Raw genomic sequence first — 13425 nt, 5'->3', positions numbered from 1 at the left:
TGGAAAGGTAGGTCATCAGTGTCTCCCCCACCCCCATGCTTTCCTTTGAAGGACTGCAGTACCTCAAGGACCCCTCTCCCCATATAAACCGACCCAGACCCTGTGATCATCACCTGAGGTGGTTCTTTGTGTCTCCACACCATAAGAAGTCCAGAGAGTGGCCACACAAGAATGGGCCTTTTCTGCAGTGGAATGTTCTCCTCCGGGAGGTTCATCTGGCGCCTTCATTATACATCTTTAGGCACCAACGAAAACATTCCTCTTCAACCAGGCCTTGGGCTGATTAATATTCTACGGCCTTTAAAATGTGTTTGGGAGGATTTGTTTTGTTTTGTTTTTGTTCTAACTATTTGTGCTTTTATCTTGTATTTTTATCTTGTTAACTGCTCTCAGATCTTTGGATGAAGGGCTGTATATAATTTTTTTTTTATCATCATCATTATTATTATTATTATTATTATTATTATTATTATTATTATTATTTCTTGTACACTCTTTTAAAAATGTCTAAAGGGATTCAAAAATAATGTTTACAAGGTTATTTTCTTTCTAAGTAACTGAAAATAAATGTGGTGGTCTGTTGCTGCAGTTGAAAATGTGCAGCATCATTGTTCTGTAGAAAAGAGCTTGTTTGAATACAAAAATGCAATAAGGATAGGATAAGCAATGCTTGAGAACATTGTTGCATGTTGTTAGCTTCAAGAATGCCTTGGCAGCAGATATCCCCGCTCCTTGGTCAGTGCTGTGTTGCTACTGACTCAGACACTTTTTTCAGACACAGTGAACCTTGGATACACATGATTAATAGCAGCAATTCACATATTTTTACTGAAGTCAGAAAAATCATTGATTCATCATTAATCTTGTGGGTTTGATTTGGAAGCGATTATTGAGATTGCTTGAACTGCAAAGATGTATTTAACACTTGAACTCTTAAAACATAAACAAATCTTCATTGTGCATTTTATTAGACAGTTAAGCTATTATATCAGACAGTGTTAGGGTTTTGTCTATGAATACTTCAATTTTTAATGGTGGTTACTCATTTTAAAAAACACCTTAAGGTAGTGAGAATGATAGTCCTTGCTTTTAGGTATTGGTTGGATTCTGTTGTCATTTGCTGGAGTCTTTGCATTGTTTGTAAAAGTTATGACAGTTAACACCTCCCTTTTCACGTGATTAGACTGGATATTCAAGGGACAGAACAGAAGAAAATAAGAGTAAAACGCAAGCTTAGAAAGGGACAGGGATCACATACTTTCAGTGCGACTCATAGAATCATAAATTTGGAAGGCACCTTTAAGACCATCTGGTCCAACCCCCTGCTCAGTGGAGGAATTCCAGAGCAAGAACGTCTCCAATGCTTCTCCTTGAGGAGCTGTAGTGGAGGTGGCCCATCCCTGGGCAATTGGTTCCATCGTCCACGTGTTCTTGTTACCAATATGTCTCTCCTGATGTTAAACCAAAATCTACCCTCCTACAGCTTAACCTCAATAGATCTAGTGCTGCCCTAAACTATGGTTTATTTAGCGTAGTATTGTGAGAAATAACTTTCAGCAGCTAGCAGCCCCAGTCGCAAGAAATGGAACATGCCATCTTCAGAGGCGATATACTTCTGAGAATCCGATCCTGTGGGCAGAGAGGAGGGTGGGAGGCTCCCACACCCTGCTTCTGAGTTTCCTCAGAATATCTTGCCAGCCCCATGGAACTTTAGATTGATTCAGCATGGCAGATACCCTGACCATCCACTGAATTACTGAAAGCTCTTGATCAAACTGTGAAAGCAAACAAGCAAAATCCACTGTTCTCCCCTTCAGCCTGTTGTTTTTTTATGAGATGCTTGCTTTCCACTGTTCCATTCTATTTTTTTCAGTGAAAAATATAATTCTAAAAAGTATTCTACCCATTTTTAATGCTGTATAGCCTACGCCCCAACTTCTCTGTCTGAACTGGATGTTGATGAAACCTCCAAAAGGCCCTGAGTGTTTCTGTTGATATAATTGACAGAAACAAGTGCTGTTCCAATGTATTAGCATCATTCCAGGCCAGGCAGGCAGTGAATAAAAAAATAAATAGATTCTATGGCTCTGGGGAAATAAGTATTGCTGAAGACTAGGAAACAACAGCACGAGTAAGTAGATGTGGGAAAAACATTTACTTTTGTTTCTTTCAAACTGCAAAACAGTATGAAAAAGACACATTTTTAAAAAGAAAAATAGCTATTTTGCAATGTTTCAGGGCCCTATATTTTTATTGTATGTAAGGCAAAATGCAAAATACCGTTAATCAGGGGAATTGACACAGGTTTGTGGTGCAAATTTGCATAAAAATTGTCTATGTAGTTTCTGAACAAATTAAGATAGTGTGTGCTCAGGACTCACTAGTACTGTACAGTCGTACCTTGGTTGTCGAACAAGAATCCATTCTGGAAGTCCGTTCGACTTCCGAAAACATTTGACAACCAAGGCATGGCTTCTGATTGGCTGCAGGAGCTTCCTGCACTCAATCAGTAGCCACGGAAGCTGCGTCAGACGTTTGGCTTCCAAAGAATGTTTGCAAACCGGAACACTCACTTCCGGGTTTGCGGCATTCAGGAGCCAAAACGTTCGAGTCACAAGGCGTTTGGGATCCAAGGTACAACTGTACTTCGCAGCATACCAATTAACCTTGTAAGAAATGTAACAAAAGCTTTGTGTTGAAATATTATTTTTATTTTTATTTTTAAGGAGCAGGGGTCTGAGATGTGAGGCCAGCAGAAAAGTTTTTGGGCTTGGGCCTTTAATAAAGAAGAAGGCATTCAAATTCAATATTGAGATTACTGTTGGTTTCCCTAATTTCATTGTTTTATAATACTCAAGGCTTATAAAAAAAGAAATCAATTGTCAGCAGTCCAAAGGTTTCAGGTTTCAGCAGTCCAAAAGTTTCAGTGTTACAAAATAAAGAGATTTGTGCAGTTTATATAATATTTCCCAAAAAAGTGGTGAAGGAAAGTGTGACAGACACACCCACACTGAAGATGGGTAACCTGACTGCTATTATAGGTGTGTTATTTGATAAATATTTTCCTGTATTCCCATAACAGAGCTTTTTTTATTAACTGTGGTAGTTTACTGTATGTAGAGGGGAACTTGTGACCAATTAATTCTCAACCAGCGAATCTAAATAAGGATGAGGCACTTTTAGAACAAAACAAGAACTTTATTTCCTCTCAAATAAGTTATTGCCTAGTGGCTACTTTTGAAAGTCAGAATACTTTGTTTAAAACAAACGCTTGTTACAGAGATATTTTAGATAATAGAAAGGGACTCTGAGGGTCATCTAGTCCAACCCTACGTAATGCAGGACTCTCAACTAGATCAATGCATGACAGATGGCAATCCACCTCCATTTAACCATTAATCTTGTTTTGCCCTTTCCAGCCCCCACCACGTGCCCCTAATTTTGGGAAAGGCAGGCCGGGGGTGCCATGCGGAGTGTGTCAGCTCAGCCCTGCAGAGCAGTGGCATTGCTTGGGTTCCCATCAACACATGCACTCCCACTTACACGCACGCCAAAAACAGCCCCCAAAAGGGACAGGGTGGAATGGGGCAGGGGTGGAACAGAGAAATCCCCACTTATGCATGTCCTGTAACAGAACCCCAGTATAAGTGGCTTCCACGGGAGAGCCCCAAAAAGAATGTGATTTGTCAAGGGAGCCATGGACTCAACAAGGTTGAAAACCACTGTTCTATGCTATTTAATATTTATATGAAACTCTTGGGAGCTGGTATGTGAAAATTGGGAGCATGGTGTCATCAGTGTACTGATGACATGCAACTCTATCTCTCCATTCCATCAGAATCAGGAGAGGCTGAGAAGGTGTTGGATTCGATGGGAGGCCAACAATTGAAGCTGAATCCTGTTGAGATGGAGGTGCTATTGGTGGGTAGTTCCCATGTCTGGAAATTAGGTGTACAACCTATTCTGGGAAGGGTTGCATCTGAATTTCAAGCTGCCACTTGAGTGCTTATGTCCTGCTTAAGCTGGACCACCAGCTATAGCTGTTCCTGGTCCAGGATAGGCTGGTCTCAGTTGTCCACGCTCTGGCAGCCTCCCACTTTCATGTCATGTCATTCCTCCCAGGCTCTTTTTGTAGCATCCTATAGAATCATAGAGTTGGAAGGGACACCAAGTGTTTTCTAGTCCAACCCCCTGCAATGAAGGAATAACCCTGCATACATTTCTCCTGGAAGTTGGAGACAGGAACTCCAATGTACATTTTAACTGGATCCATTACTGTAATTGGATTTATTGGCTTGCCTGGTTTCTTTAATAATATTACTTTATATAATATAAAACATTTGTGCAAAAGTATGTTCCTATTTGTTCTTGTATTTGTATTTTTATGTTAGTTTATATTATTATTGGTTTCTTTAAAAGGTTATTTGACCATTCCATGGAAGGGTTTAAAAGCTGGGAGTTTATGACAACTCATTGCTGGGGTGAAAAAGCAGCTGGTGACTGGATTTTGGAAATTTATGATACCCCGTCACAGCTAAGAAATGTCAAGACTCCAGGTACAAATCTTATAATTTTGTTAGTGATGTGCATTTAGGTTCCAGTGATAGAAAAGTCTTGAAGTAGTAGCAGTATATTTATCAGTCACTTTAAAAAAACGAACTCAAAGCTACTTACAAACACTAGAAAGAGATATAAAACTTTTAAAAATAATTGCACTTCCATGTTCCTGTTTCATTTGGGGTGAATTCAAAATCATTTTTCTGGTACATTTCATTTTAATGCATGTTTATAAGTTTTGGTAGCTGAGACACTGAGAGGATAGTAGGAGTAGTAGAATGAAAATAGTTGAATACGATAGATGTGTATCCTATGCGGGAGTTTATGTTCTGCAGATCACGTCAAATCATGTATAGTCAAAACACACTGGGTTTAATGGTGGGTGAGATTACCAAAGTCTTTTTTCCCAGATGCCTGCCCCCTTTCCACCCTCTTTTTATTTTGTGTGTGTGTAAATACAGATATATATATAGATTCGCCAAACATGTAAAGCTTGAATGTGTACAAGTTAAATGTGTGTAAATTGTGGGCTTACTGTAATGACATTTTCCCCCTGCCATTTCCTTCCTGGGTTGTATGCCACTCAGCCCTGCTGGAGGTTCAGCTATCCTCCCAATCCCCTGGAATGCCTTGGACTCTCTAAATCTTCTCCGGAGGGTTCTCCAACCCTCTGGAGCAGGTTTAAGAGTGTGGGGTACTGCAGGAGGAGGGATAGTAGGAAATTGCTTGCATATGTGGCACTGGAAAACAACTGGGACATACATGAAGACTAAATCAGAATCTCACTTAACATTGCTTAATGGACATTTTAAGGCCTATGTTATTGTGGTGCCAAGTAATTTCTTTCCTGCACTAATACTGATGCTGCCATTGTTGACAGGTTTTTTCAGGTGGGGAAAGGAGCGGTTTTATTTTTTGTATTGGTGTTATTAGTATTAATTATAACTATTAAAATGTTTGTTACATTTTTTCTGTTTATAGCTCAGACTATGATACAAATATAGAAAATAAATTTAGAAAAAGTATTTTCCATATCTCATGTTTTTCATATGCCTCACCCAGGTAAATTGAAAGAATGGTCCTTAGTACTTTATGGTACTTCTGTTCAGCCTTATTCCCCAAGAAATGATTTCCCAAAAGCCGAACGAGTACGCTCAAGTCCAATAGAAGACCCTACAGAAGATTATGGGGCAGATGACTATGCAGGTAATATGAAGCAGAAGGTTTCAGATGTGTCTGCCTCAAATATGCCCACCAATATACTAGTGTAAAAGATTAGCAGTCCCTTTTTCACTTGCTTTTACATAATGCTATTAATGTCATGTCCTGGTTCAAGAAACCTTGGATAGTGACTCTGGCTAAAGATCAGTCAGGGTCTGGTTCAGAAATCCAAAATTCCCCACAATACGTATTTCCAGTTTTGATTTATTTTATTATTATTATTTACTTCCAAAGCAAATACATAAGACCAAATAGTTTCTGACAATTCCTTTGAAGCAAAGACAAATGGTGATTTGCTTTCTCCCTCCCGCTGCTTTCGCCAAAGGTCCATGCAATGCAGAGTGCAGCAAAGTAGGATGTGGTGGCCCAGGACCAGACCACTGCAATGACTGTCTGCACTACTACTACAAATCTAAGAACAACACGCGGTAAGACAGTATATTGCACTACTCATGGCACACGAGCCCCACAGAATTATTAGATTATACTGAATATCTTTAACTCACTCGACAAACCAGTTTGAATCTTAGCAAAATTCTTATTCAAGATACTTTTACATTTTCAGCATCAGTAGGCTTCAGAGACTAACTATATGTTACATGAATGTGTGCACATTAAAGCACATATTAAAAGTGATTCAGGGTATTTTAAAAAAACAAAACCTGCAGCTTTAGGATGTGAAATTTGGAGTAAAGAAGTAGGGGGAGGTAATATATTATTTCCTCACTTGCTATTACTCTTCTCACATGGCTGGGATGGGACTTAGGACCCTCATTTTATGGTAGTCCCAATCATTCCTGGAGCAAAGTTTCCAAAACATGTAGCTGGTAGACTTCCATTTGATGCCTTGGCCATTGACCTACAGTGTCTCCTGGGGCTCTATTCTGCTTCCTTGGGTGAAGCCGTCCAAGTTTTGGGAGTTTGGTGTCATCAGTATGCTGATGGCGTCCCACGCATACATCTCCTTTCTATCTCAGTACAAGGAAACAACTGAAGTTCTGGATCGGTGTCTGGCATCCGCTACTGTCTGCGTGAGGGTGAACAAATTAAAGTTTAATCCAAACAAGACTGGAATGGCAGATCAGGGAATAAGGGTTCAACCATGCTAGGATTTGCTTACACTGCACTTGAAGGCTCAGGTTCATAGCTTGAGTTTTCTTCTGAATCTATTCATAAGTCTAGATCTCCAGATTTGGCAGTGGTTTTTGCACAGTTCACACTGGTGTGCCTACTATACCCATTCCTATAGGTTTCAGATCTGGCCTTGGTTATATATACATGCCTTATATATAATTGGAATACTCTTTGAACAATGTTTGGAACTTTACCCAATTTAGATTTCTGGAGCCAAACTGTTAACTGGGGGAAGTTATGTAGGGAGCATGTGATTCCTAAATTACTACTTCTGTTTCTGGGAACAATTCAAAGTGCTGGTTCCAACCTAAATGTATTGAGACCAGTTTATGACTTTCCCATACAAGCCTGCTGAGAGATCTCCGAGAGAGGCACTTCTCTTAATCCTGCCAATATCTGAGAATGAGGAGGGACATGAGAAAAGACCTTTCTCCATGGTTGTGCCTAAGCTGTGGAACTCCCTCCCTAGAGATGCCCACTAGGCGCCATGTCAGATGTCCTTCAGGTGACAACTTGTTCATTTTGACAAGCCTTTGGCTTTGTGTCTTTACTAGGTTTTATCTGCCCACCATTTTATTTTAGTTAAGAATCCTGGTTGACTTACAAATGTTTTATTATATTTGTATTGATATTGATGATATTGATATTACTGTCATTGGTTCTATATGCAGAAAGAGAGGATACAAACTGAAATACTTTTAAAAATGTTAAGGAAGGGGCTTGGCAATTAATGGGCAAAAGATAAAAGTGAGTGAAGAATCTTATCTAGACACAATATTCAGGTGTTTGAGCCTTCATGTGATTAGGGTTTGGTAAGGGGAGAATGGAGACACACCTGGTAGGCCCAGCCTCTCTGATGCATTGATGTCAGTCGGTCTCTTCCCTTCCACTCATTAGAGACTGAAGATCTGCAGAAGGACGCCTGCTCTACATGCCGAGGGTCCCTCTGTAATTTATAAACCTGATCATACAAGAGCCTACAGGCCTGCTCTAGGCCATTTGCCTTCTAACAAAGTGGAGGGTAGCAGGACCGGTAATTGGGGTGTAACAGTGGAAGCAGATTCAGTGAGCCTGCCTTCCCTTATCGTGTGAGGACAGCCGAACAGGGCTTTGGACACAAATGAGACTGGCTTGGTTTGTGCCATTCCTGGTTGTAGTCTCTGCTTCCATAAACAAGAGGAAAGCCACTGTTCTAATCAACGCAGTTGCTTTTTTCCTGCCAAATTCATTGATAATTCTGACTCAGTCTTTTATTATCTTGTACAATGAAGAATCTGTGTTCCCAACTGTCCTCCTGGTCACTACAGCGCCGACAAGAAACGCTGTAAAAAATGCTCACCCAACTGTGAAACATGTTTTGGAAGCCACAGTGATCAGTGTAATACCTGTAAACCTGGTTACTATATCAATGAAGAGTCCAGGAATTGTGTTACCAGCTGTCCAGATGGGTTTTACCTGGATAATAGTAAGTATTTAAAAACAAAACCCTGTTATAATATTGGAAGTAATTGGAAATCTTCAAGTTGCCATTAATGCATATTAGGGCTGATGATATTTATTAAACCATTACATACTGCCTTTCCATTTCAGTTTGAACACTCAAGGCGCATATCAGAATTCTAAATATACCACTGAATAAACACATAAAAACAGATAACAGCAATAAAAAAACCCAATAATTATAATATAAAGGAAATCTGGCATAATACAGTCAGACATCAGGGATCACGAAGAAATTAATTTCAGTTCATATTTAAAGGTGAATTTCTAAAGCTTGCACTTCCCGAAATAAAATGAGAGCCAAAACACAGTCATCTTTCAAAATTCGTATTAATCAAAATTCTCCAACCAAACAATGTCTACAAATATGCATTTATTGAGAGGAAGTTTGTATAAAAATTAACATTTTAGTGGAAATAACATACTGAACACAGTGAGACTTAGTTCTAGGTAAACATGCATGGGATGTTCGTCTCCCTTTTTATGCTCGGGACATTCCATTCTACAGTGGCATTGCCATCCCCCCACCACATTTCTGGTTTTCCCCATTGTTTCTCTTCTTTTTCATACTGTTTTTGTAAAACATACTGATTTTAGTTCCTCAGTCAGGGTGGTTATCTTTATGTCTGCAGCACTGATGCCAACTACTCAGGATATAGGAGCTTTTACACACACAAGAAAGTTCCCCGTGATAATGAATGTCTACAATCTGCACTTTAATTCTGTACAGCATCATGTACATATTTTTTATTATAATAAAAATTATTACATGGACATGTATACAAGAAGTTTATTTCTACAGGACCCAGTGGTTATGTGCTATGAAGAACAGCAAATAAAGTCTAATTTTTTTTATTTTTTATAAATGTGGCTTGTTATCTTTTGGCATTACTGAAAAGGTTTACTACAACTCAATGAGGAAAAGTTTACAGAATTGACCCCATGTATTAAAATCACTTATATAATCAGATAATAGAAATTATTTGAATGTTAGTACTTCAGGAGCACAGAATATTACTGTATTGGCCTGAATATTTTCCCAAATTCTGACCATGAAAAGTAAAAGTGCAGCTTAAATTTGCAACCTTACAAAAACTGGCTTTTATGATATTGCTGCTGAAACAAACATATGGTAAAATGGAAGGGGTGTGAGTGCCTGCGGAATTTTAAGGGAACTGCTTATATTTGGGTATTGTCTTTTTTTTTCTTTTTCCCCCTTGAATTTTAAAGGTGCTGCTTATATTCAGGTGTGGCTTATATTCAGGCCAATACGGTGTATTTTATTCAGCTCCTATTTGTGGTATCACATTAGGAATAGCAATAAGCAAGGAGACAAAAATATATTATTGCATGTAATTGAACTGGGTTCTTTTCGTTGTGTTCCTTTTTTTTTCCAGATAAGATTGTATGCCGTAAGTGTAGTGAAAACTGTAAGACATGCACTGAATTTCAAACCTGCACAGAATGCAGACATGGCCTAAGGTAAGGAAATGATAGATTGTATTGAACATGGTAGCAAGGAAAGTTAAATAATATTATTTAACCTTCACATTACAATCTGCTGAAGTGTAATATTCATTATATGTGTAATCATGGACAACACTGAATAAAAAAAATGAAAAGCTGAGGAAAATGAAAGCTGTGGTCCGTTTAATATACAGTGACTGCATTTGCATGTCAAAGTGGGCCATAAATCATGGCTTACTGTGAATGAGCAGCATGTTAGCACATGCTCTCGACTTGATCCTGTTTCATTCTACCCTTCCTAACCAGGAGCCTTGATTCCCATAATGAGCAAACCAAAAGTTGTGGTTTGTTTCTCTCTAAACAAACTTCAGTGGTAAGCCAAAGTTTGTTCTTGCATTTCCAATCATGGCTTGTTTGGGTTTACACATCACGTTAATGCAAGGCCTGTAATTTGTTGCTGCTGGCGCCAGGACAGGCAGAACAAAATTCAGCAGAGAGCACTAGCCTGCTCCTGTGCTTCTTGTGCAGGTACCTCTGATATCTTTTCATCAATGTTCATGGTATAAGTGCGGGAGCGGAGAAAGACTTGCTTACAGAAAGCCTCTGTAAGTCATTTCACCAGACTGACCCTAAACTCATGGCGTGGTACTGAACACAAGTGTTCCTCAGAGTAGATGCATTTGTTTGAACATTAACAATATGTTAACTATTGCCAAAAAAAAATCCATACAGAAGTGCCACATGCTAATCAGCATTTTCTAATTCTGCTTGTGTATCTCTGTAGTTTACAAGGATCCAGGTGTGTCATCCGCTGCGAAACAGGAAAATACTACAATGGCAGGGACTGTGAGCCATGCCACCATTCCTGTGCTTCTTGTGCAGGTACCTCTGATAACTTTTCATCAAAGTTCAATCCCTTTTGCGATAAAAGGGGGGGGACACACATTTTTTGTAGGCTGTTAAATAGCTACACTAAAGCACTTCTTCCGGTGCTAGAACCTTTCTGTACTTATACTTGACTTCATTTTTTAAATCTTTTTGAAATAACTTTTCATTGAGTACACAATCCTATTCAATGTATTTTCAGTAGTCATTCATACTTCTATGTGCATAGTATAATACACATCCATTGTCTCTATGCTCTGCTGCAAATTTGTCAATATGTTACCTTGTTCTGTTGACTTCTGAGGTCCAGGAGCAGACGCTTGCATAAATTGCACCGAAGAGTATCTTATGGAGAATGGAAGGTGTGTGCTGGCTTGTAACAATGGCTACTACTTTGATCACTCGCTAGAAAATGGATACAAAACTTGCAAAAGGTAAAAAGTATTCCTCAAAAACCAAATAATAATAATAATAATAATAATAATAATAATAATAATAATAATAATTAATAATTTATTATTTATACCCCGCCCATCTGGCTGGGCCCCCCACAGCCACTCTGGGCGGCTTCCATAGAAACCAAAAATACAGTAAAATATCACACATTAAAAACTTCCCTGAACAGGGCTGCCTTAACATGTCTTCTGAATGTCAGGTAGTTGTTTATCGCTTTGACATCTGCTGGAAGGGCGTTCCACAGGGCGGGCGCCACTACCGATAAGGCCCTCTGCCTGGTTCCCTGTAGCTTTGCTTCTCGCAATGAGGGAACCGCCAGAAGGCCCTCGGCGCTGGACCTCAGCGTCCGGGCAGAATGATGGGGGTGGAGACGCTCCTTTAGGTATACTGGACCGAGGCCGTTTAGGGCTTTAAAGGTCAGCAGCAACACTTTGAATTGTGCTCGGAAACGTACTGGGAGCCAATGTAGGTCTTTCAAGACCGGTGTTATATGGTCTCGGCGGCCGCCCCCAGTCACCAGTCTAGCTGCCGCATTCTGGATTAGTTGTAGTTTCCGAGTCACCTTCAAAGGTAGCCCCACGTAGAGCGCATTGCAGTAGTCCAAGCGGGAGATAACCAGAGCATGCACCACTCTGGCGAGACAGTCTGCAGGCAGATAGGGTCTCAGCCCACGTACCAGATGGAGCTGGTAAACAGCTGCCCTGGACACAGATTTGACCTGTGCCTCCATGGACAGCTGTGAGTCCAAAATGACTCCCAGGCTGTGCACCTGGTCCTTCAGGGGCACAGTTACCCCATTCAGGACCAGGGAATCCTCCACACCTGCCCGCCTCCTGTCCCCCCAAAACAGTACTTCTGTCTTGTCAGGATTCAACCTCAATCTGTTAGCCGCCATCCATCCTCCAACCGCCTCCAGACACTCACACAGGACCTTCACCGCCTTCACTGGTTCTGATTTAAAAGAGAGGTAGAGCTGGGTATCATCCGCATACTGATGAACACCCAGCCCAAACCTCCTGATGATCTCTCCCAGCGGCTGCATGTAAATGTTGAAAAGCATGGGGGAGAGGACAGAACCCTGAGGCACCCCACAAGTGAGAGCCCAGGGGTCTGAACACTCATCCCCCACCACCACTTTCTGAACACAGCCCAGGAGGAAGGAGCGGAACCACTGTATGACAGTGCCCCCAGCTCCCAGCCCCTCAAGACGGTCCAGAAGGATGTTATGGTCGATGGTATCAAAAGCCACTGAGAGATCCAGCAGAACTAGGAAACAGCTCTCACCTTTGTCCCTAGCCCGCCAGAGATCAACCAGTGTGACCAAGGCAGTTTCAGTCCCATGATGAGGCCTGAATCCCGACTGGAAGGGATCCAAATGGTCCGCTTCTTCCAGGCATGCCTGGAGTTGTTCGGCAACCGCTCGCTCAATCACCTTGCCCAAGAATGGAAGATTTGAGACTGGGCGATAGTTGGCCATTGTGGCCGCATCTAAAGATGGTTTTTTAAGAAGCGGTTTAAGAACCGCCTCTTTCAGCGGGTCTGGGAAGGCTCCCTCACGGAGGGAAGCATTCACCACCCCACGAAGCCCATCGCCCAGTCCTTCCCGGCTAGCTTTTATAAGCCAGGATGGGCAAGGATCCAGGAGACAGGTGGTTGGTTTCACTCGTCCAAGCAGCCTGTCCACATCCTCGGAGGTAACAGATTGGAATTGATCCCACTCAACTTGACTAGACAGAACTCTAGCACTCTCCCGCCCTGGCCCTGCTCCCATGGTGGAGTCTACTTCTTCCCGAATCTGAGCGATTTTATCTGCAAAAAACTTTGCAAAATCATTGCAGGAGAACATGTGGCCCGTACTGGGCCCCGATGTTGCAGGTGGTTCCGCTAAATTGTGAACCACCTGAAAAAGTCTCCTGCTGCTGTTTTCTGCAGATGCAATAGAGGCGGTGAAGAAAATGCATCTATTTAATATGTAAACCATAACTAATTGGAGAATATAGTTCTGGCATATGATACTATTATTTAGTGAAGTATGACAATCAAGCAAAACCTTCAGACATAAATTTAATACTTGCTTTTCTTGTGAGTTCTTTGTGTAATTCCTGTATTTGTAAGATTTGATTATGTGCTAGAAGATACGTTTTATGCATCACATTCATGTCCAGGGATAGAAAAAAAAGAGCTGGCGGTGTTTTGGAAGAAATG

General features: G+C 40.8%; 1 protein-coding gene across 7 annotated transcripts in view; it reads left to right on the top strand.

Annotated features, from left to right (window-relative positions):
- The window catches only part of PCSK5 (proprotein convertase subtilisin/kexin type 5), a 166754-nt gene that overhangs the window by 145691 nt on the left and 7638 nt on the right, over positions 1-13425 (top strand). For all 7 annotated transcript variants that reach the window (XM_083576680.1, XM_083576685.1, XM_083576682.1 and 4 more), the window contains exons 13-19: positions 4420-4556; positions 5620-5763; positions 6104-6206; positions 8184-8377; positions 9810-9894; positions 10664-10761; positions 11069-11198. In XM_083576680.1, coding sequence (XP_083432806.1) covers positions 4420-4556; positions 5620-5763; positions 6104-6206; positions 8184-8377; positions 9810-9894; positions 10664-10761; positions 11069-11198 — 891 coding nt within the window. The remainder of the gene's footprint in view (positions 1-4419; positions 4557-5619; positions 5764-6103; positions 6207-8183; positions 8378-9809; positions 9895-10663; positions 10762-11068; positions 11199-13425) is intronic.

This window comes from Podarcis filfolensis, assembly GCF_964270895.1.
Source record: "Podarcis filfolensis genome assembly, chromosome: 11".
In the NCBI taxonomy this organism is placed as follows: Eukaryota; Metazoa; Chordata; class Lepidosauria; order Squamata; family Lacertidae; genus Podarcis; species Podarcis filfolensis.
Note: the sequence above shows the minus strand (reverse complement) of the source record. Positions and strands in the feature narration are given on the sequence as shown.